The sequence below is a fragment of the Chlamydotis macqueenii genome, chromosome 12 (genome assembly GCF_036417535.1).
Source record: "Chlamydotis macqueenii isolate bChlMac1 chromosome 12, bChlMac1.mat, whole genome shotgun sequence".
Classification (NCBI taxonomy): domain Eukaryota; kingdom Metazoa; phylum Chordata; class Aves; order Otidiformes; family Otididae; genus Chlamydotis; species Chlamydotis macqueenii.
The window spans coordinates 8249135-8273835 of record NC_141567.1 but is presented as its reverse complement, the minus strand read 5'-3'; the positions used below and the strand labels follow the sequence as shown (position 1 = coordinate 8273835).

At 48.6% G+C, this 24701-nt stretch overlaps 1 protein-coding gene across 5 annotated transcripts in view; it reads left to right on the top strand.

Annotated features, from left to right (window-relative positions):
• The window catches only part of NTRK3 (neurotrophic receptor tyrosine kinase 3), a 222041-nt gene that overhangs the window by 46795 nt on the left and 150545 nt on the right, over positions 1 to 24701 (top strand). For all 5 annotated transcript variants that reach the window (XM_086757138.1, XM_086757137.1, XM_086757141.1 and 2 more), the window contains 6 exons: positions 7948 to 8016; positions 15385 to 15542; positions 17781 to 17923; positions 18519 to 18660; positions 20861 to 21157; positions 24550 to 24573. In XM_086757138.1, coding sequence (XP_086613264.1) covers positions 7948 to 8016; positions 15385 to 15542; positions 17781 to 17923; positions 18519 to 18660; positions 20861 to 21157; positions 24550 to 24573 — 833 coding nt within the window. The remainder of the gene's footprint in view (positions 1 to 7947; positions 8017 to 15384; positions 15543 to 17780; positions 17924 to 18518; positions 18661 to 20860; positions 21158 to 24549; positions 24574 to 24701) is intronic.

Here is a 24701-nt window from a genome sequence, read left to right as displayed (position 1 = left end):
GTGGGGAAGAAGCATGTGTGTGTGGGAGCGCTGCAGGGGGAAGCAAGTGTAAGGGAGAAATGGGTTAGCTAGCAAATAATTGGGAACTGTGCCTGTGAATTAACCAGAACTTTCTTCTCCCTCTTCGACGGGGCTTTGGAGGCAATATTAGAATCTTCCTAATTATTTTTCTTGGACGAGTTTTGCGATCCTGATGATATTAATTATTCTTAAAGGTCAACAGCACTCACTTGAATCCCCTTCTGTTCTATCATGTAATCAGTTAATTAATTGGAAACCATTTAGTGATGTCTGCCGAGAGCTTAGCCTGCCTTATGCCCTGTTGTTTTGCTATTGCTGGGAAATATATATATATATGTGTGTGTGTGTGTCTGTATATATATACATATTTTCATATTTGTACCCCTTAATTTCTTCAAAGGCTCTACAGGACCCTCAGTGCCATCCCAGCCCATAGCAGCCCCTGGCACCCCTCAAGGCCAGCAAACTGGGGCTCAGACCCAGCTGTTACTTTTCTCTTTACTAACCCCCTGCAAGAGCAGTGCTTGAGATTATTCAGGGCTCATTGATTTCTGGGCATCCAAGTAGGTGGGGATTTTTTTTTTTTCCCAATTATTTTGATGCAAGAGCTATCTAACAGCTGAGAGCACAGCCCTAGTTCAGGAGGGAGTGTCCTGTCCCAGCAGCTCTGTGCTTGATGTGTTGAAGTTGAGGCTCTTATGTGGACTTTGTCCAGCTCTCCCAGTGCCTGCCTGTGTATTTGGGGATGTCTCAGCTGGGGTGGAACCTCCTGAGCACCTGTCCTTGCTGCTTCAGTGAATTCAAGGGGGAGGTGGTGGGAGACATTCGGGAGCCTGGGAGGGCACGTGTTTGGGGTCTGGTGTCACTGCGTACTCGGAGATGCCGGGAAATGCACCTTGGGCACGGCTCTCCTTCCTGTGACGTTTCCATGCCATGCCTCGCCCCAGCACAGAGCTCTCCTCTTGCACAGCGGTCATGTTTGCTCTGGATCAACTGGAAACCTGCAAGTGGGAGGTGTTTCCCAGTTGTTCTCTGTTCCTGGCTCAAAGGAACAGGCAATTTGAAGTAAGCAGGCAGGATAAACCCAATCCCTTGCTGGAGCTGTCAGCTGGCAACCCTTGTTCTCAACCAGCACCCATCTCCAACATTATTTCTGCGTGTCAAAGCAGGAGAAAAGCCCAGCACGCAGTTATATTCCAGGCCTAATGGATCTAAAATTACTGCAGTTTGGGAAAGAAGAGATGGGGTGTGGGCGGAGCAGCCCTGAGGACATCTCAGCTGCGGGAGGGCAGCCCTGGGAAAGGACTCTTGCCTGTTGCAGGTTGATTTTTCTTTTCCTTGAGCAGAAGACTGGCATGTTCTGTGGATGCTGCTGGACTCTGCCCTGCAGGGAAGCTGGCAGACAAAGGGAAAACAACTGCAGGGCTGACCCAGCTTTTAACCTTTCATCGAGTCCTCTGAGAGCCCAGATGCCTTTGGAGAAGAGCAGTGGAAACTGCACACAGCAAGGGAGAGTCGAGTGTAGGCCAGAGGGCCAGATCTCTGCATCTGATCTGCCTTGAAGCATAGGGCACAATATTACCCACATCTGGTGATGGCTTCCCATCTGTGCCACGTACTGGACCAAAACTGTGAGAAACAACAAGCTCTTGAGGGGTGATTTGTCTCCAAACAAAGCTTCACGCAGCTCAGAGATGCCTCAGAGGAGATGACTTGGAGGGTGTGGAAGTGTCATGGGGCTGAAGATGGCCTTTAAAACAGCTTTTAAAGTGTTTTGGGATAGGCTGGGATGAAGGCAGTGGGAGGAGAGGCGTGGGACAGATGTGCCGGCCAGCCGTGGGAGCCATGTGACGGAGGCGTGGTGCTTGACGCCTTCCTGGTTGCTCTGCTACTTCTGTTTTGTAATGCTATTGTTTAAAGAACAATGCAGGAGACCAGCCCCTTCCACCTCCTTCAGCCCTGTTTCAGTAACAGCTGGGATTTTATGAATCAAGGTCATACAGTGGGGAAGTAGGGGGAGTTAGTGGTTCCTCCTCCGGCATCACACCTCTGGCACTTACAGGTGTGCACGTGGAGTGGCAGGGTCTCTTCTTGTGTGTCACCGACGATGGTGTCTTGCTCTCCTGTGATGGAGAATGCTTTTAGTTTAGGAAACTATTACAAATTATGGTTCTAGCCCTAGAACAAGAAATAATTTGGGGGTAATGAGATGATAACGTGACGGGGCATGATGTGTGACATATGCATTACAAGATGCAGGACTACCTGTGGATGTGAGAAAGAAGTTAGTTACGCTGTCCAAGCTCACAAAGAAAGGTTGAACCTCAGGGGCTTTTTGATTCTGCTGTGTTTGGGGTCAGTAAAGACATAGGTGTTGCTAAGGGGTTGCCTGAAGAGCAGAACTGAACCGTAGGTCATGCCAGACCATGGCTGGAGGACCTCTATAAACTGTCTTACTCCTCCATAGCACCAATACACACGTCCTGGTGCTGAGTCTGGCCAGGGAGCACAAACGGGAGAACTGCTGGCAGCTCTGAAATCGCAGGCTGACCAATTTAACACTGTGTCCCGTTCTGCTAACTCTGCTTTCGGGGTGTGTGGAGCTTGCGCGTGCTTGGCATCGCCCATTGCTTTTGCAGGCTCTATCTCAAGCACATCCTGCTGGGGCTTTGTGCTGAGCTATTGGAGTTTTCAATTGAGTCTAATATTTGCAGAGCCTGATTTGTGGGGAGGCTGGTGCTGCCACAGCTTCTGGGATCTGCTGGGGTAATTTTAGCACATTCATTAAGGGAGGACAGTACATTTTTTCCCTTAATGAGCAAAGCTGCTTACTAAACAGGAAAAGGAGGGAGGGGAAGGGGAGGGCAGGGCTGGCGATGGGGAATGTAACGTTGCTTTTAGAGGTCACTGAAGTTATCTGGCAGGGACAAGCAAGCCCCAGAGTGACTTTCCAGCGTTTCTCTGGTTCAAACCCAAATCTTTAGCATCTTACTTGCTGCAGAAATTAAGCCTGGATTGGAGCTACCCCTACACCTCCATCAGTGTGTGAGGCTGCTGACGTTTTCCTCTCCTGTGGCCACCAGCACCCAGCCAAGGCTGCAGCGAGCTGCGAGATGATGGGAAGCACCCGTTGTTCCCAGAGAGCCGGGGATATCAAGGGAGTCTCATGCAGTGCTACTGGCATATCCAGCGCTGGGGACCGCCGCTAAGGATTCGCATCTCGCCTCTCATTTCTGCCAGGCGGTCTCTTGCGTTCCCTCAGCCCCAGCTGCTCAGCGCAGTTGATCCCCCTCCGCTCAGGATTTTCAGAGTGGTACCGTGTTATTAAAATGTGTGAAAAACTTCTCCCGTGCAGAAGTAAATGTGTCAGGTTGGAAATAAGGGCGAGCGGAGGATGGAGATGTGTGGAGGAGGGACAGGCGAGGAGGCGTCCTTCCCAGCAGCAGTGTTTCTGCCGGTGCGTTTGGGCTGAACCGCGTAATATAGCTTACAGTTTAATTACAGGGGCTCCTGCTTGTTGGTGTCATTAATGAGGCATCCGGCTTAATTTAGCTGAATAAAAATGGCTTTAATAGTGGAAACCTTTTTGGCTGATGGGTAATTGAAGTAAAAGAAAACATGCTGTCTCCTCTTGCGTTACAGCCCACTTGTTCCGGACTGCATGGGTCCAGACCCTTTTCTTGTCCCACCTCTTTCCAAGCGCAGGAGGAGGGATGGATGGAGGGAGAGAGCAAGAACTGGGACTTTGTTCTCACTCTTGATAATGTCCCACCTTTGCGGTGTGCATGGGGTTGCTGGGTGGGGACATGGCATCATGAGCCACCTGCGAAGTGGGAGGCTTAGGAGCATGGCTGCTGTGGCAGAAGGAGAGCAGAGTGGCGTTGAGCCTGAGTCACGAGTGGGTCAGGTCTCTGCTGTCCTGGACCTGGTCCAGGCAAGCTTCATCCAACCGCTTCTCCCTATCCAATTCCATTTGAAACCTGCTCCAGAGACAAAAAGGAGCCTGACAGCTATTTCTAAAGATTGTCTACATGGAAAATAGTATCTTGTGAGCAATGGAGAAAATGTCCCATGGCAAAGAAGCAGCTTGAATGTCCTGAGAGAGACAGGCTGCTGTTTGCAACTGACAAATATGCAGGCAAGGCATTTTGCTTCCCTCCCCGCCGGGTTTCCTCGATGTGTGATGTGCTGTATTTTATTACAGGTGGAGCTGATGCACAGGCTGTTGTAAAGGTTGTCTGGCACGCTCTGCTACAGGACTGCTTCCACTTTCCTATAACTCTGCCAAATTTTAATTGCTCAGGCTCAAGTTTTCTGTGTTGGGTGTCTGCTCCTGGCTGATTTTTTTTTTTTTATTACTTCTTTCTAGTTTCAAATAAAAACCTGCTCAGAAGTTTGAGGCAGTGGATGGGAGGGGAGGAAATGGGTTGCTTTGCTCAAACTAGAAAGTACTGGTGATGATTCTGTTACAGAGCACCTGCACCCTCCTTTTGTGGAGGGGAAGAAACTTTGTCAAAGGGCAGAATTTGCTTGGAAGACTTGACTTTGCTCTGGGATGTTTCCTTACATAGGCAGAACAGCTCTTGATCCAGTTGGAGGGGAGAAGTTTTGCAAGGGATGTTTTGGAGTACATAGGGATGATGAGGAGCCGCAGGTCTTGTTGGGGCACTGGGGCTGGATGAGAGGGCATAAAGGCAGGGAAGATCATAGGAAATTTGGGCATGGATAAGGAAATTGGGACTGAGAAGTATTTGGGAGTGGCTGGAGAATGATGGGTAGTGTCATTCAGCCTGCTGAGAAGAAGTGGCTGGATAGGGGGAAGGCAAGAGACTTGGCACTGCCTGACCATGGGTGCAAGAGGGTGGGGGTTCAGGTTGCTGCAAACGATGAGGATCTGGAGGTGGCGATGGATTTTCAGCCTTGGAAACTGTGGTGTGAAGGCAGAACGGGCAGCTGGAGCTGGGAGAGGACTAGGCCTGGCTGGGAGGGCATTGATTTTCCCCAATGCTCACCTGTTATGCTCTACAAAATTCTGGGAAATTCAGTGCATGCAGTTGAGGTTTGAGCATGGGGGGAACCTCATGAGTGCCAAACAGGAGTTACAAAGCACAGGAGCTAAAAGCTTCGCCCGTGGAGCTGTAGTTTAATCTCGTCCTGTACACACCATCTCCAATTACACAATCATGCTGTCTTCCCTGGGAAACCTGCCCCATCTGATATGCTGGATGGATCTGTTCTGGGGAGAAGTCAGTGCTGTGCAGTGAGGCTGTTCCATAGGAGCTCCGAATCTTTTGAAGCAGAAGTCTGCGGATGTACCCTTTACACGTAGTAACCCACTCCTGGTATCGCTGACCTTTGGAGCTTTTGGCTTTGTGGCCGAAAAAGTGTATTTTAATGTGTGTTTGTGTGTGCAGCCTCTTTCTGTCTCTATGCTGAGATCAGAGACCTTTGCAAGGGTCCACTGCAAGGACCTTTCTGACATTTTAAAGCGTCCAAGGCGTCTGTTTCCCACGACAAACATGTTCCTCCCCGTGTGTGTCCTGGTTGATCTGACATGGAGCCGTTGGTGCGTGTCCCCTGACCGGCCCTGCAGAACTTGATGGTCAGTTTGAATTGGACACTGACTTTGCCCTTTGAGAGCAGAGTCTCTTGCCAGATGTGTGCCCGTGAAGATCCGTCGCCTCTTTGCCTAATGTGGTTTGTTGTCTGGGGGAGGGAGGGGTGGTAGGAGCTGGTTTCCAGGGACCGCAGGAGATGAGAAGTGGAGCACATCTGCCTGGCAAAGCTCCTTGCATTAGCGAGGATGTTTCCTTTCTCCATCTCTCTGTGTCCTAAATTGTAATAACACGATCATGCTATTTTTGATTCCCTTATTTGCGTGGAAAGCCTGTTGTTTTTTATCTTCTCTTTCAGAATCCAATTTTCTCTTGACATTTCTGCCTAATGTAGCAAAACATGACCTTTGAGAAAGGACATTCCAGCAAGATTCACTCCCTCCTCTGCATCCCTGCCTCTCTCCCACGTCTTGCTGTCTCTCATGCATCCCCCTTTACGCTTCCCTCTTCTCCCTGGGCTGGGGGAGGGAGTTTACTGCCTCGGTTTTCAGTAGCAGTGAGCTGCTCCTTCCCCTCCTACTTTTCATCTGTCTTTGCAAAATTTCCAGGTGCTCAGTGCTCCAGGGTGGATAAAAGAAGGAGTTTTGCAATATATTTTTTTTTTCTCTCCCTGCTTAGCTTCACCTGCTATTTTTATTGCCTTTCTAAACTTTATCGGAAACTGGAAGCAGTTTGTCTACAGCCGTTGGAATGGTGGGATCTCAGTCATGTGGAATGAGGTGCCTGTGGTTTGCTGTTGTTTCCGCAGCAGGGTAGTCTGATGAGAAGCAGAGCCAGAATTTAATGATGCAGTGCTGTGCCGTCGTGGTGTTCGGGCTCATTCTTCTGCCAGGGTCGTGGAGAGCCTTTGGGACAAGGGTTTGCTGTGAGCTGCAGCGGCTTCCCCACTCATAATTGCAGGGTTTTAGGCTTCGCGGAATCGCTTGGTGGCAGGTGGGACAGGACCAGAGTTGCTTTTCCCGCATCAGTCCCTTGACTGCGCCCTTTCTGCGTTTGCCTGACATGTGCCTGCCCTTGCTGCAAGCTGGTGTAAGGCGACAAACGAATCTCTCATCCCAAATCCTCCTGCACCAGAAATGCGCCGGCAGGAGTCATTCCAAGATTTGCTCTCTTGGTTTCAGCATGTTTCTTCAAATCAAACAGGGATCATGGGCTGAGCCCGGCACGGCTGGGCTGCCCGCTGTCACCTCTGTGCCGCCTTGTCCCTTATCTCCTCTCTGGCCAGCCAAAGTTTAATGACCCTCCAAGTAGTTAATGTCTCTGGCCCTCCATTGCTCTTTCCAGCAAGCAGGGCTGAGGCAGGAGGGTGCTGCAGCCTTGCCCTGAGCTGCCCTTCCTGCTTGCAGCCTGCCCGGCCAGGAGGGACCTGGCCGGGACAGGACTGGATTTGGCGAGGGATGTGAGGCAGCACCTCCTGTGTTTTCTGAAGGCCAGCATAGATATGGGAGGATTTGGGTTTCTGACAGAACTTGTGACCACCGAGCCCCGTGGGCTGGTCCCTCAGTTGATGGCTCTCAGGCTGGCCGGATGTCCCCAGAAAGGCTGCTTGCTACGGGAAGAGGTTTCATTACCATCTTCTCACCCCAAGCTTTTTTCTTTCTCTATCCTCTCTCTGCTTAGTCTGCCCCAAACTAGTTTCTTCTGTTTTGATTTGAGTACTTTGGTTGCTTTTGTACTCTTTTATCCTTTCTGGCTTTCAGCTGAGGAGGCAATATCTACTGGGTTGCAAAGCTCTCCCAGGTAGATGAGATTTATGTTTTTGCAAGTTTGGGCAGATGGAGAGAGGGACGGGGAGCTGTTGGCTGCTGTAGCAGCGGCACTCCTGCGTGCAAACACCACACAGCCACACCGGGATGCTTGGAGTGCACAGCTACTGCAGATCGTATGATAACACCTTGGGTAATCATCGTGTTGTCATTCTAACCTGTTACTATATTTAACATGACATTTGTACTTAGTTTTTTTTTTTGTTCAAGGTATGAAATTAGCCGTGTTCTTCCTGTTTATGGTTAGTTGAGCTTCGGATTAATGGGCAAGAATTGGACAAATCTTGCTCTGTTTGGATTTTTTTTTTTTTCCTTAAAATGGCATGATAGAAACCATTTTCCCCCTTGGAAAACAATAACTAAAATGAGAAACTTTCATTTGGGTCCGTCGTCATTAAAATCTCTCATTATGAAATTCAAACTTGAGTCCTAAACTGCTTGACAGCTTCCCTGTAGAGGAGGATGATGAGCTCTTTGGAGGCGATAGGGCCACGTGCAGGAGGAATTATTTACCGTGACTTCTTTTTTTCCTTGTTAATTTTCAGAGACCTCTCCGGGAACCGGCTCACTACTCTGTCATGGCAGCTCTTCCAGACCCTGCGACTCTTTGAACTGTAAGTCCCACCCTGGAGGTATCTCCAGGGAGAAGAGGGGAGGCTGAGTGAAGGAACAATTTCCAAATATAGCTGTTTTGAAGCCTGTGAATAATTACCTAAAAATCCAGTGGGCAGCACCATCCTTGGGAGGGTTTCCTTGGTACAGGAGCACCAGAGCAGAACCGCTTCTCTTTTAACTTCACAGCAGCTGGCTAATTAACGCCAGGATGATGAACAAGTCATGCTTGGGGTAGTAAATGGTTGACTAACTCTGGAAACACATTAGAAATACTTATTAGGCCAGATTTTGAGTGAATCTTCTCAAATACTTGATCCTCATCTGTTGCAGGGTAGGGCTAACTGTTTTGCCTTGGCTCATGGACACACTTTGTGAGACACCCCTGCTTTTTAGCTGAATGACTCCCTGACTTTCTAGCAATCGAGGCACCTCCCAGCTCCGATGTGGGAGATGAGATAGTGTCTCTCCTGGGGCACTGGTGGCCTTCAGCCTACTGAATTATTGATAGCGCATTCAGTGCTGTGCTTGAAGAATAAGTGGACACAAAATCAATGGAGTGTTGCCCTGATGACCTGTTTTGTTGAATTTTAGAAATAGTTGTTTGGTAGGAATAAAAAAATATATATATGTAGGATTTGTCCCAGAGGATCCTGGGAAGCTCCATTCATCCTCACTGATGATCAATAGAGCTGTAAGCTAGAAGTGACTTATGAAAGAATAAAGACAGCCTTTCAAGTGGGAGTAAGTGTGTTATCACCGGTGTTACTGCAGTGTATTTTATTTCTGTCAAATTGTTAAATGAAAAATACTAATAGTGATATTAGAAAACAGAGAAACGCCCTTCTGATGGGGAATCTGGCTTGCAGAGTTAAAATGCTGAATTTGGAATTTGTCTCCTCACTGATTACAGCTCTAAATATTTTTCAAGCCTGGCTCAAGTTTCAAGTTTAATAGCATGAGTCATTTGTATTCTTAGACCTTTACTTATTGTCATTGCATTGTCTGGCAAAACTCAGATTGATGGTTGTTACCCAAGAGAGACCCAGGAGTGGAGAAGCGAATGGGGCTGCAGTCCTGAGCTGGAGGCACTGGCAGGGCCTGGGGTAACAGTGGGCCTGCAGATTAATGGAGATGCTTCCAACAGGGCTTGTTTTTTGTGTCTTTGTTTCATTTGGTCATATCTTGTTTCTTCAGGCATGTCCCAGGTCTGCCACTCCAAGTCAGGCTCAAAAGACCAATACAGCCACAAAGGGAATTGAGATGCTGCTGTTTGGGCAGCAAAGTGTGCTTGTCCCCACCTGATGAAGCGTACATCCCTGTTGTCCTGCTGTGGTGATCCTGACAGGGAAGCTAATGTGTTTGGGGTGGCTTGGGTCAGTCTCAGGAGAGTCACCCCGGGCCAGTGCTCTGCAGCCTGGTGAATGGGAAGGATCTGAATTACTCGGCACCAGCTGGAGCTGTGCTCAGAGTGGTTTTCTCAGAGATAACAAGCCTCAAGTGATGGAAGAAGAAATGCAGATAAAAATGTGGGAGATTGTGGGGCTGGTTGGTAGGAAGACGTGATGGAGTGGGAAAGCAGCACTGACGTGATGTGTGGTGTCCTGTGGGGAGACTTGGCACCACGTGGGGCTGGAGCCTCGACTGGACCTCTCCTGCTGCAAAAGGGGTCTTAGCAAATCACTCCCTGGCAGCAGCTCCAGTGATCAGTTTAGACTGCCCACAGAATCTGGCTTGTTGTTGGCCAGACTGGAGCAAGAGCCGGGTCAAGTTTATTTTTTTCTGAGGGGTTGGTTTGTCACTGATGCTTCCTGACAAATTTTCCCTTGTCACTGAGGATCCTCCATCCACGTGAGCAGAGGTAGGACAGTCAGTACCAGAACAACATGACCATGCTGCTCCCCAAAGTGTGATGGGAGAGGGGCTATTTAGGTGATACCTGCTGGGACGTTGGTATTAATGAGGCAGGAGGATGTGCTTGCAGTGTCTTCCTGGGGCCTTGAAAGTGTCTTGCTGAACTTTGGATTTGTTTGAGAGAAGACATCATGGAGGTCTAGCCTGAGCTATGGGCTTTGAATAATCATTCATATAACAAAGTTAGGAATTGAGGTAAAGGCATATGTTGTCTTCTGTGTGATGGTCAAGGTCCTGAGTGCCAGAAGGATGGGACGTGTTGATAAGGAAAAGTGAATTCCCTAGGTGGGGAGCAATTAGTAATGGATGTGCAAAAGTGAGAAATGTTGTATTTTTTTTTAGAAATGCAGAGGATGGGTGAGTAGAAGACAGTTTTTTGGCACACTGAGCTCCAAGGAGGCTTCCAGAATCTGGGAGGGAGACAGAATACATGGCCCACTTAAAGTGAGTGTGAAGCACTGGTGAAAGCTAGAAAGGGAGTTGCAGACTGACATCAGCCAAGGACTTGAAGTTGAGCCAAAACTCTCTGGAAAAGAGAGAGACAGCAAGCAGAGACCAATGCAGAGGCAGCAAGCCTGAGGAAGGCAGGCTGAGCAGCAGCACTTGTGCATGGCTGTGGAGAGGCCAGAAGACTGCAGAAACACATAGATGCTGGCAAGAGTCTGTTCTCAAGAGGGTTAAGTCTACAGGGAGGATTGGTGGGATAAGTGGTTGCAGGTCTGCAGTGGTTCACCAGAGGCACCTTATATTGAGTATCAGTGCCCCAGTGCTACCAGGTAGCTGTGAATCCAGAGGGAAGACAGTCATCGAAGGCAAAACTGTGACTTGTGACAAGGCAGCTCGGAGCAGCGGAGCACGCGAGGAGGGAAGCAATGGGAGGATTGTCTCCAGGAGAGCGTTGAGAAGAGAGGAACTACAACTGATATGACACGGAGATTGCCAGGGAACACGAGACCTGACAGAGCTGCTTACGGTGAACACAGGAGGAAAGCAGGAGACTAATGGGAAGATCGTGCCACACTACAAGAGCAGGCAGGTGGATGGGAACTTGGGGCTTGAAAGAGCTGCCTGGCTGCATTCATGGTATCGCAGGCTCGAAGAGATGGTATTGCTTTAAAGCAGAGCTTCTTTTCTTGTTCAGCAGAGCTGAGCTTTTCCCCTACTGACTCACTGAAGAAAGGATGGCAAGAATGAGGCACACTTCCAAAGAATATTATCTCTTTCTTCTCCTGGCCAGAAGCAAGGCTTTTGGAATAGTTTCCAGTAACTCCAGCCCCAATTCCCACAGCTCGGGCTGATCTTGACCGGCAGGTCTCAGGCTAATGTGCGCGCAACTCTCCTAAGTCTGAAGCTGAGTGTGTGCAGGGAAGCATCTGACACATGCAACAGCTCGTAAACATTGGACTTAGAGCCTTTCTTATCCAGAAGTCACAGCTGGTTTCCTCTGTCATGTCCTTGGCTTCCTTTGTCATGTCCTCAGAGAGCTTAGGGCTGACATTTCAAGAAATTCCTTCCTGGAAAGACCTAAGACTCTGGATCCAATTACATCTTTGGTTGTATAAAACCTTGTAGTCCTGAACATCTTGCAGCTCTGCCCGACCCATCAGCATTTCTAATACCAACGGTTCCTGCCAGCTTGCCCTGCAGTAGATTTCTGCAGCGCTACAGCAAGAGGCTTTGGTGGGGATGGGGCACAGCAGCATCTCTGTTAATGTTATGAATCCAACTTAACATCATCTGTGCCTGTAGCTTAAAAACTTCTTGCTGCCAACAGCCACACTAATAGAGCTGTAGCTAGGCAGTGGGGGTACTCGCCTGCTCTCTGCATTAGCTAATCCAGCCGTCGCTCCCTGTCTGAGTTCTTCCCTTTCTATCCCATCCCTTTCTGGCAGGGGTTTGGAAAGAATAGTTCTGGTTGGACCGTCAAGAAAGGTCCTGGTTCTGGGAAATAAGTAAAAATGGAAAACAAAGGTGTTATTCTCTTTCTGCTGGCTGCTCTTTGGTTCTCAAGCTCAGGGATGCAGTCTCAGTCCCGAGGTAGGAGAGTGTTTTAATTACAAGTGTATGAAGCCTTGGCAGCGGTTTTATGTGAATCAGAACAGACAAGAGAAGTGTGGCGAGGATCTCCACTGCCCTCTGAGAGGCTTTAGCTGCAGACAGCTTTGGTTTAGCTGATGAGTGGGGAGGCGCAGGGCAGGGAGTGTGTCTCATTCAGCTGCCTAGCCTGAAAAAACCCTGCTCTGTGTGTGTTAAGTCCTGTTTGTCCCAGTACACACTGGGATGCTGATGGCATCTCTCTCCTACCCTGGTGTAGGCTGCCCAGGCAATTCTGGGAGGTGATGGGTTCAGCAGGGAGCAAAGCTGGGCTCAGCCAGGCACTTGCAGCATCACTGTCTCTGAAGAGTTGCCTTGGTGCCCGAATAGCTCTAGGGTTTCAGCTCTGCCATCATCCCCTTGAATGACAGTGCAGGGCATGACTGTCCCAGTTTTCCTCTGTCCCAAACACGAGTGTGTACTGTGTGGAGGGGCTGTGCCTGGAGTGTGCCCTCTGCAAGCCCGTGCTTTGCCTGGGGGATGGTGGATGGCTCCGGCTCACATGTGGCTTCAGTCCCTTTTCGGGCCAACTCCTTGGTGCAGAAAACAGCTCTACTTGTACAGAGAGACCCCAGCTTGCTTGTGGCTGTGGACCTTGCTATTTCTCACAGGCATTTTCAGTCTTAACAAGGCCTTCAGAAGGTGTGGGAGTGTGCACCGCTCCTGAGTGCTTGTAACCAAGCGATGCTTTGGCAATGTTTCCCAACTAAGGCTATGTGTGAAAAGTGCCCTTTGGGTTTACTTGTCCTCTCTGGGAGCAAGCTTTGCTGGATACTTCTCACGAGAAGGAGCCCCTTGCCTTAATTCTCACCATGGTGCTGCTGCGCCCATTAAGTCGCAATGACAGCAATGAAGACCTCTTGGCTGCTGTGCCATTCAGCACCAGTTTTTGTCCTTCCCGCTGTGATGGGAGATGTTTCTGCAGCACGTGGTGATGCCTTCTGCCCTGACAGTGGGTTTTGGCCAAAGGGGAACTTGTGTTCCCCAAGGTGCTTCTCCTCCTTGAAGAGGAGGGAAGCAGAGGGTCATAGGTAGTGGGGACATGTTACAGAAGTCATGAGAGGAAAAGCTGGAAGGAGCTGCAGCTCCTAATGATCCTTGCAAGCCCCAAGGCTGGGGCACTGATGGGGTGAGAGGAGAGAGTTGGAGGTTCAGTTTTTTGGGCTGGTGCAGGACAGTGTGAGGATTGTTGTGCACCTCTCTGGAGAGCCAGCTGGCATGACAAGGCAGACACCAAGCAAAGAGGGAGGGCATCTCCCATGTGTCAAGAGTGCTTTTGCAACATGCATCAGGGAAAATGGGTGCACACATCTGTACCCCTTTCACCTGTGGTGGCGTGCCAGCTGCTGGTGGCACTTGGCACATCCAGCCAGTGATGGGAGTTAATTTGTGCAAAAGCCCCTGTGGGGATCTCGATTAGAGCCGGTTACATCACTGATGTTGGGGCAGGTTGTGGTTAAGTTCTGCGCTGAAGCTTGCTGCTCCTGTATTATTCACGGGCCTTCATGAATTAGCAATGGGCCGGGAAGGCTGCTGTCTGTTACTTACAGAGCTGCCCTTAAGTGCTGGGACAGCAGCTCTCCACGGCAGCCACGTTTCGTAAGGATATTTGCAATGGAGCAGAATTTCTCCACCGTTGCCTCTGAGCTCCTCCAGCTCCCTGCCGGGTCCCAGGGTACAACTCCTGTTACCTGATCTGCCGTTAGCTGAGCCCATGGCTCTTACCCATGTGCCATCCCGTGTCCTGCTGGTGGCGATGACCTTGGGAGAATCCCAAGGAGAATGTGGATTCATGGCGATGCTGAAGAGAGAGCCTGTGTGAGGCACCGGCAGTACCCGTTGTAGCGTGCAGGGAGTGCCTCGTCATTCAGATCCCAGCGAGTCACTGTGCTAATCTGCTCTGGTCTGTTAAATTTAGTGCTTTGGCCTTTGAGTCACTTGTCTGAGCCTTCTACCTGTCTTGCAAAGGTTTTTGTGCTTTTGATGGGAAAGGAATGAACTAATGAAAAGCCACAGAGTGAAGTTTAAGTCTGTGTTTGTTCTAAAAAACCAAACCAAAACAAAAACAACAACAAAAATTCTCAGATGGCTTCTTGTTCTATGAGAAGATGCAAAGTGGCATCACTGGGGTTCGGGTTTAACATCCCTGGGTCCTAACAGAAGATCCCTTCTCCTCCTCCTCCTTTTGCAGTACTGTATTGATGAAACATCAGCTGCACATGTTTGGAAGGTTGTTTCCAAATCCTGTTAGTCGGTGGAATCAATTTTGTAAAAGCAAGCATGAACTTTGCAGTAACACATGGAACAGACCAGCAAAACAGCTTTCTCCTGTATGGCAGGGGGGTCTAGATATTGTGCGAAGCAATGATTTGACCTTTGCAGATGCTCTTCTGCTTTGGGGTGACTGAGCTCACTTTTGCAGTGCTGGCTCCTCTGCTCCCTACTTTCTTTTTCTTCACAGTTATGTGAGGGGAAATTCTGTTTGCTCAGGCTATATCTCCTGTTTTGCACAAGTTATTGTTGCAAACCAGGTTGGTAACTCAGTGTGTCCTGGCTGAGCACTGGGCTCTCCTCCCTGCTGGGACCTGCCCTCCTCACGTCTCCATGGAGAGCTGCAGGGCTTTAAATATGTAAATGAAATGGTTAATAGGTTGGAAAATCAATTATAATGAACATTCCTGGTGTAAAAGCTATGTGTAAATGTGTTTTAAATGAAGTGCATTAAAGGCAGTGCTTTTTTCCCATTTCTCCTGGCCAGGTCAGCAGGGTCTCAGAGCAGTGATGGTTGATTTGATTAAAATGTATGATGCCCTGTGCGTTACCTCGTGTCCTGGGTCACCAGGAAGCTGTGTTCGTACAAGGTACTCGGGAGAAGATCTGCCAGCCTCACTGAGCACTGGTCAGGGCTGGAGGTGTGCGTTGCCCAGTGGAGTCTCAGACCCCCACTGAAGGGGGATTTGAAGATGTGAATCAATGTTTTAGGGCAGTGGGGAGCTGCCTGCTCCTTTGCTGAGGGATGAATGTCTTGGGCGTCTGGATGGCTGTGGGACCGTGCTGCAGATGTGCATCTCTCATGGAGAAAGACCTCCCATGTATCCATGTGCTGCCCCGGGAGATATAAAACCTTGTGTGCATGCGTGAAGGAGACTGTGTGAACACGTATAACCTTGGTCTCTCTGGGGTCAGGAGAGACATGAGCAATGTGTACCAGAAGACCTCAGGCAAATTACATGGACGAGGCTCTCCCCTAGCTCAAAAGGGCCCCTTGCACCTGGTCGTCCTCCTTGGGGAGCCTGGAGCCAGGCAATGGCCCTAGTCCTTCCTGACCCCACCATCCTTTCTCACGCTCTCTCTGCCCATAGGAGACTAGAGAGGAACCTTTTTAACTGCAGCTGCGACATCCGCTGGATCCAGCTCTGGCAGGAGAAGGGCGAGGCGAACCTGCAGTACCAGGAGCTCTACTGCATGAACATGGACGCAGCCATCATCCCTTTGCAGGAGATGAACATCACCCAGTGCGGTAAGGACTCCTAGGGCTGGGCACGAGGGAGGGCACGGAGGGTGTTGAGACGGACCCCTGCGCTATCCGGCACCTCTGGTTCAACCTTTTGCTTGGGGAACCTAGTGCTGCAGAATCCCACCCTGTGGTCAACAAGAAGACAATTGAAGCTGTTTAGGGGTAGTTTGTGGGTTAAAAACAGAGCATCTGGGTAAATATGGGGCTGCTTTTTCTGTGAATGTGAAAGTATGGGGTGATTTGGGGCATTTGCTGCCATGCTGTTGCTTGACAAAGTGTCTGTGATGATTCTACGTGATGTCTTGAAAGGGATATGTTCTGTGTTACTCCTACTCTGTTTAACAGATCCTAGAAACAGTATAATGTTAAAAGACACTGCCACCATATATGTCATAATTACTCTTAGGAAATACACATCTCTTCATTTTCTGTTGTTTTATTTTTTTGGTTGAAAAGCCCATATCTGCAGGGAAGAGGCAGGAGTGACTTTATATCTTTATTTCCTGCTGATGTTTAAAAGAGTCCAGTGACCCCAAGTGCAACATGAGGCATGTTCAATAGTTATCCCTTTCTTTCACCTTGTTCACACATCAGTTGCCTGTTTGGTGTCAGTTTTTGCTCTGCTATTGCCATTACTGGAAAGCATCCCTTGCAGAGTACGGGGAAGGAGGTGTACCTTCAACAGAACAATTAAACTGTTGGTACACAAGGAGCTGTCAAACTCAGGGGATGAAAAAAAAGGAGAAAAGCCAGAGGTTTTCTTTTTCTGATGATTGTCCTCTGTTCCAGGAATTTGGATTTGTTTCTTGTATACAAACAGCATGCACATTTGGATTTGCATGAGTTTTTTTTTTCCCGAGTTCATGATGTCCCTTTATTAAGCTTTGAAAATTGGCCAAAGCGTGCCTGTGTGTGGATGAACTAAAAAGATTTGAGAGACCACTGTAATTTCCTCCCCCAATGGAAAGAATAATCTGCAAGGATTAGAGGGAAAAAACCCAAAACCTTGGGGATCCGGGATGTGGGGAGAAGGTTGCTCCATCAGTGGTGGTATTAGACTTGATGGGACAGCAGGGTGCTAATTTGGGAACACAAATGTGCTGGTGTGCAGGGTGAGCATCTCCTCTGATTTCGCAGTCTCCTGGAAGGGAAGGGAGCCACCCTGATCTGCTTTCCTCCGGAGGAGAGTCTGTCAGCTGTTCGATCATTAAGAAGACTCAAGGGATGTTGTAGCAACATCCCATTTGTCTTTGTTGGTGCTGAGGGCTGGTGTGGCTTGGTGTGGCCACATTTGATACCAGCTCAACCTGGAGACACCGTACGTGTCCCTCCCATGTCCCTCTCTGCTGATTCCTGCTGCCCCAGCAGGCCACCTATGCAACTTTGCCAGGCCTTGACCACTGCCTCCACTCTTTTGGCATCTCCCCAGATCAGTGCAATGCTACTTCCCTCCTGGTGTCATTCCCTGATGGCAATGAAAGGAGGTGTATCCCCATCCATGGCTTTGTGTCAGCGTGTTGGATGCTGCTGCTCTACAACAGGAGGTGACCATTGGTCTGTCTCCCCCCGCCCTGCCTGCCCAATTTGCCTCTACCGTGAACCCGGAAAGACGTCCTCATGCAAGAAGGTTGTTTGCCTTCTTGCAGCCAGCACTATTTTGTTTCCTGTTGCAAGGATATTTGGTGGCTGAGGCAGCAAGTAAGGAAGTGGTGTAAATCAGGACAACCATAAATCAGTAAATCTCTCTGCCACCACTGAGGAAAAACAAGGGCACTTTTATTAGGAGAGCTGTAGTTAATATGAGGACACATCTTCTCTTGATTGTTATAAATTAGAGTCTTCTTGCCTGGAGTGCTGGGTGCTCTGTGCCTTGTTCCTGGAGGTGGGGATGCTTTGGATCCTCTCCCAGCACACGCAGCTTTCCCATCCCAGGTGACTACCCTTGAGCAGCTTCTGTGGAAGTAGAAGAGATAGGAAGGGGATTTTTTGTGAAGGGAAGGTCAACCAGAACTGGACACGAACTTTTGGATTCCAGTGTGATGGAAGTGTCTGTTCAGCTGGCACATCTTCAGTGTGCATACTTGTCTCTGTGCCGCATCCTTCCCTCAGTAGGGCAAGGCCTGCTACTGATCCCAGGCTGCTGGAGGCTGATTTTGGGAAACAGCTTGGCAGGATTTGGGTCCACGCATGTGCACTCTGCTGCTGGCTGTAGCAAACCACCTTGATGTCTGGCTCTTCTAGACCTCCCCGAGATCAGCGTCAGCCATGTGAACCTGACGGTGCGGGAAGGGGAGAACGCCGTTATCACTTGCAATGGCTCAGGCTCGCCGCTGCCCGACGTCGACTGGACAGTGGCTGATCTCCACTCCATCAACACGCACCAGGTAGGGGCTGCGGGACCTCAGTGCTGCCTGTGCCTGATGTGGCAAGGGCAAGGCAGCTGCCATGGGTTCCCCAGGTCTGTGCATGCAGAACAGAGGGTATGGTGAGTGGTGGAAATGGCTATGAGAAATGTGAAAGGGCTGTATCCAAAGGAAAATTGAGGCCATACCCTATACACATGAGAACCTGGGAACTACCTGAAGGCAGCAAAACCTTCCCTCTCTATGGCTGGAAGGTAAAGATGAGATAATTCAGTTAGGGAGCACTGAGATATGAAGCTGACCCGTGTCTCCTCTGACGAAACTGTCTGTTTACAGAGGTGTCTGCAATAGCTGTAGCTGAAATAGGCAGCTAAGCAAGCTTTTCTGGAGGCAAACCATGTTTATCAGAGCAACAGTGCTGCAGCTCTCCCCCTCCTAGTAGATATTCCTGTAGGGAAACGCTTCCCCTCACCCAGCTCCTAGTTGTCCTTGGATTCTGGAGACCTTCTCGCATCTTATGTGGAAACTGCAATCCTCAGTTTCTCTAGGCAAGACTGGGGAGGAGAGAAGGCAACAGACACTAATTTTTGTCTGTATTTCTCTCTGGGATTTTTAGACTAATCTCAACTGGACCAATGTTCATGCCATCAATTTGACCTTGGTGAATGTCACCAGCGAGGACAACGGGTTCCTGCTTACCTGCATTGCTGAGAATGTGGTGGGGATGAGCAATGCCAGTGTTCTGCTCACCGTCTACTGTAAGTAGCAGTGGAGAGACCTTGACTGTGTAGAGGCTGGAGGGCTGCCCTGGGAACCGTGTGCATGCCTGGCCACTTGCTACCTGTGACATCTTTGGTTTGTGGCTGAGGATTAGGAGCTGAGCAGAGCGAGGAGGAGGTGGAACCTTACACAGCTCGTTTAAATGTCAGTATTTTTTACTGCTGCTTCCATTAATGCAGAAATCAGCACTAGAGCAGGGGAGGAGCAGCGGTGCTGCACTGATGGCGGACATCTCTCCACCCATCTCTTAGAAAATCTAGCAGAGTGAGGAAAACCCGTAGAGGGGCTAAAACTGTTTACAAACACAGAGTTACTCACCCTGGTGCCATGTGAGTGGTTAAATGTCACCCTTGCTAAGGCCAGTGTAAATCTTGCCTCTGAATTTGGGGATGCCAGTATTTCCTCCCAGATCTGATCCTACAAAATTAAACAGCGAACGCCGTGTAAACATGCACACGTCAAATTTCAACTGTTCACTTTTAGCTGCAAGTGGCTAAACTTTCTATATGCTTTCTAATATAACTTAACACAAACCTGACCTTAAGAGGAAGTTTACACAGCTTTGCGCTCTCAAGCAGCTGAGATTTTCTACTATATGTTGCTGTGTCTGTAATATTTGTCCTTACTCTGTAGTTTGAAAATCTCTCTCCCACCCCCAACCCTGCTAGGTAGAGCACAGACCCATGTGGGATCCTGGGTAGTCTTGGTGAACCCATGTGTGCTGTGTCCGGTGCAGGAGCCACTGTAAAGGCAAGGGGTCACAGGGGACTGGAAAGAGGAGAGCAGATGCTTTACTGCTTTCATCTTCCTCCCAATAAGTACTATTGATGGACTGAAGAATGGAGGTAATTAAAGTTTGCATTGGCTCAGAGGTGATCGGTCAGTGGACGGGTGTTTTTTGCACTGCGGTTTAGCATCTTTTCCTCCACCCCTTGAACAGCGCGATGCCAATACCTGTTTTCACCCATGTAATCCTCTAAGCCGCTGACAGTTTCTGCTACCCCTGCTCTTGTCGCCGAGACCCATCACTCAAGCTGTAATTTCACGCTGAAAAGATCTGGGTTTGTGCGTGTGTAGGTGGCTGCCTGTTTTGAATCCTCCTTGCCAGGAAGATGTGAACAAGCCACACGCAGATCTAGGCGTGCGAGGGAAAGGAGGTGGCTGGGACACGGCTGTGCCGTTCAAGGTAGCTGGGCGCTGGTGGGAGAATTTTGTTCAGCTCCAACCAGCTCTGTGCCTTGTTTTCTTCTTCTACCTTCACTGCCTGAAAAATTCACTGTCTTTTTTTTACAAAATATGGGTCAAAGTTGGTGCACTGGTTTTGCTCCTTTTAGATGCCGCATGGATTACCTTTGCAGCTGAATGGTACCAGGAAAAGAAGAGTTTTAGGGAAGACCTACCTCTTTTTGTGTCCTTTGTCTTTGCACAAAACTCTGTTCTTCCAGTTCAGACCTTGCCAGCCTTGGGGTTTGGGACCTTACACGTAGGTGTTGTAAATGGGGTTTCAGAAGCGATGGCAGAGCAACATTTGAATTCTCAGGGTGACCCGGAGGGAAGACAATGCATAAGCAATGAATTGCAAGTGGAGTCTGCTTTTATTTCCCTCTCCCACTCTGCTCCCTTTAATTAAAACAGCCCTGGCGGGTGTTTGGCGGGTGAGAACTCCTTTGGGATATTCAGACAGTCAAAACCCCCAGGGACAGGCAGTCGCTGAGGGATGTTTGCTTCCACAGCTACGCGATCCAAAATTGTTCAGTGTGACTGGAGAGCTCCCAATGGGCACCTTGCACACGTATAATGTAGCAGTGCTACGTCATGGTGTCCTCCTTAACGGGGACAGGCAGCCTCCCCGTCATCGCCTGAGGGAAGGAGAGCAGCAGTGGGTGTGTGGACCAGGCAACTCCAAGCTTAATTGTTTCTGGGCTGATGAAAGGACCATCCCTGTCATTAATTTGTACCCTTGTTCAGAAGCCCAAGAGAGCTGGCTATGGTTCAGATCCTCCTCCTGGGAAGCGTGGAATGGTTCTTGTGACTTAGAGTTGCTTGTTTGCAGACATCCGTGGGAAGAATAGAAGGAACAAGGGATTTTGGATTTTCAAGAATTTTAATTTCCATGGTGCACAGAGAGATGATGTGGGTGGAGGTGTGCTGTGAGCCTGCCGTGTTTCTCTCTGCTAGATCCCCCTCGCATCCTAACCCTGGAGGAGCCGGTGCTACACCTGGAGCACTGCATTGCATTTGCAGTGCATGGGAACCCAGCTCCCACCCTTCACTGGCTGCACAATGGCCAGGTCCTCCGGGAGACAGAGATCATCCACATGGAGTTTTACCAACAAGGGGAAGTGTCTGAGGGTTGCCTGCTTTTCAACAAACCAACTCACTACAACAATGGCAACTACACGATTGTGGCCACCAACCAGCTGGGCTCAGCCAACCAAACCATCAAAGGACACTTCCTTGAAAAACCCTTTCCAGGTAGGATATTCAGTTTGTCTCATTAGGATTGCTTGCAATCTAAAGGTCTTACTATGGTCCCAACAGTAATCCTTGCACCCAGATAAGGCTTTGACAACCCAAGGTGGCCTTTAAGCGGCAGGTTGAAAGTGACCTCTGGAGTCCTCTTCTGACTAGTGTGATTCTCCTACTCAAGTGTGCTTTGGTATCTTAACAACTCTTTAATGCAGAGAGAGACTAACTGATTTAGATACTTTGGTTGTGTAATATATACAGCAGTGCTCTTTTTCTTAAGATCTTTAGGAATTTCAGTGGGAATAAGATGTAAGTTTGGTCAATTATTTTGGATTATCTCTGGGGTTGCCAGATTTTTTTGAGAGAAATTATTAATTTATGTGATTGCTGGTTGCAAACTAAAGAAAGGAAAGCCCTTTAAAGTGATGCAGCTCTTCCCTTTTTTTTTTTTTTTTTTCTAGCTTGCATTTGTGGAACGATTATAGCCGGCTGCAGCAGTGTCAGGATTGTTTTCTTTCTAAATATGACATGTGCAATTCCAGGATGACAAGTCTACAAAAGATGCGACGGCTCAATTAGTCGCTTTACATCAGTTTGCTAGGATTTCTTAACTGAGTGTTTGGAATTCCCCGTTGTACTCCCTAGTGATTCAGGGCTTAACTGCAAAAAAACAAAAACAAAAAAACAACATTTGAGAACATGAAGATCCAGCTCCAGGGAGTGCAGTAGAGACTTTTGTGGTCTGTGCTGTAGGAGTGCGGAGACTCTCTGTCATTGCAACACCATGCTGGCTGTCACGGAGTTAAGATCTGTGCATGCTGCTGCCTTCAGGAGTGATGCCATGAGAAAGTGGCAATCTAAATTGGCTCCTGCAGCCCAGGAAAATCCAGCAAAATAGGCCATTTGCTAAATACAGAAAAATACCAATGGTACTCTCATTTATTATTTATATCACACCATATATGTACACAGTTTTCCTGTGGGTCAAATATCGTAAATGCAACCCCGGATCTCTGTCTCCAAGACTTGACAATTGAACAAATGAGCTGATATTGATGGAAGTGGAAAATTTGTGTTCTGGCTTCAAGGATGATGCCCTGTTTGGCTATCTGACCGACCTATTTATGTTTCCTGCTGTCAGGGCAGAAGAGCAGCTTGCCAAATGTAGGTGGGTGAGGAGAGGCACAGGTTTGCAGTCTCAGGTCTGTCAGGTCCCACCTTTGTGACTCAATTTCCCCATCTGTGAAATGAGTACATCTCTTAAGGAGGTGCTGGACCTCTAGAAAAGGGGGCAGATCTCCTGTTCTGGAGAGCTGGTTTTGGAAATGTATGCGAGCCGTGCTGTGATGTAGGAAGGTGCTTTGATGTTTGAAGAGACGCTTGTGTCAAAGGCTCTCAGAGAATCTGTGCGAAATATGTGTAAAATATTGCCCTTGTGAGTGCATCTTCACCCACACCTTTTATGTGGTGTTGGTGTGGAGTACTTACAGACCCTGAACCATCTCTCAACAGGAACAGACCCATTTCTTTATTTCTTCTGATCTGAAGTCCCAAGACATTCCTCACCCTGGTAGACCGTGTCAGCCCAATGCGGGGTGTAATTTACTTTCCTTGAAGTTTGTTGCTCTGTCCACTGCCACAGCTGACATTAACGCTCAATGCAGCTGACATTTATAATTTCCCATTTGAAGGTAGATTCCTCCAGAAAATGCCACAAATTGAAGGTTTCTCAGTGTGGTTTATTCAAGAAGCTTATTGCCTCTTGGTATTCACACATGCAAGAGTTTTGCTGTCACTACCCAGTATGAGATTATTAGTCCGAATTAATTGATGAAAGCCTAGTGCCTGGAAAACTTCCTATCAGCATAGGAGAGGACTTGTGATGGTGTTTGTTTCGAAACCGCTGGTCTGCAGTCTCCTGTTGGTACTGTGCCAGATTGTGCTTCCCAGGTTGAGAGGAAAAAGGTGCTGTTGGAAGCTGGATGGGAGCTGGGAGTCATGCCCCATGCCATATCTTACTTCTCTGTGATGTTGTGGCTCTAGGAGCCAGGGCAGTGGCTCCCAGGAGAAATTTGTGTCATTTCCTGCTAAAAATCTCATTGCATGTTGTCATTGACATCTCTACCACAGGCTACCATCTCCTTATTCAATCCACAAAGGTTAATGTACCTACCTCCCTCCTTGATGGATGTTCAGTTCTTTGGGAACTTCTCACGGAATTCAAGTTGCCTGAAATTTCTTGGCTATGTTTTATACTTTAAAAACATGGGGTTTAGCAGGAAAAAAAAATTGTGGATTTCTGTTGAATTTACTTATTCTAGCAGAGGAAAATGGAAAGGGGAAAATGTAGAAGCAGCAAGGGTTTTAGACTCTGTCTGCTTTAATAGGAAAAAAAAGTCTCCAAATGAAATATTCCTTCCTTTTTTTTTTTTTTTTTTTTCCTTCTCCCTCGTACTGGAAAAAGCCAAGGAAAGCTACTCTTCTGCTTGACTTGAAATAAAAATATTTTCTCAGGTTTTTTTCCTCTGATTTGGAAAGCCGTGTTTGTCACCCGGGTGTTGTTTTACACTTCCCTTCCAAACCTCACCCGTACTTCAGCGTGAATGTTTCAGCATCCTTCCAGGAGCTCTCTGCCAGCAAAGCTGTGTAAACTCTAGTTAATATCAGGCTCAATTTCTTACATGGGCGAGTGAATAGAAAGCTGATGTTGTTCTCGTGCTATGTAAACTGAGTGTCACTGAGAGCTTTAGACCTCATTGTCTGGGGCCTCGGCCACTTTCGGAGCTGAAGGAGCTTTACTGAATAGACTGGAGCAGTCAAGTCACTGACAGCAGGGACTGGTGCAGCTGTCCTGGGTAAGAGGCAGCTCTAGGACATCTACAGCCTTCTTGTCTGGTTCAGATGCTACTGGCTTTCATGGATGGCTGAGTAGGCTACTGAGGGATCCCAGAGGCAATCTCTAATCCCCTACCCCAAGGTGGACTGTCTTTCCTCGGAGCTGGTCCTTGTCCACGTGGGAATTTCTCCTTGGGCAAAATCTACTCCTCTCCCCTTCACCTCCATCTTGCTGAGCCTGTGTGTCTGTTGAGCTTTGCGTTTAACGACCATTCAAAAAAACTTCGTACAGGGTATTGCTAATTTTTCTCTCTTGGCAGTAGCATCCCTTCTCTCCCGTTTCAGCCCCGCACAGTTATCCCTGTGCTCTCCGTCCTGACATCCAGCATGTCCTGCTGGCTCATGTGCAGTGAATTCCAGTTACAGTTGCCCATAGAGGATGAAATATGGGTTTCCTGGGCTCCTTGGGGTGGTGGAGTGTGTCTGAGGCAAGTTGGGAATGAGACCACTCTCCCTTTGCTATGCTGCTAACTGTGTTGCTTCTCTCTTTATCCTTTCCACAGAGAGTACGGACAATTTTGTCTCAAGTAAGTATCTCTTTTCCCTTTGCATACTGTGGGTGTTTTGGTTTTGTGGTTCTCCCTGCCCCTCTGTGCCTTACGTGCTCTTGGAGGAATGATCAGGAAGCCAAAAGCAAGTTGGCAGAGGCTGCACA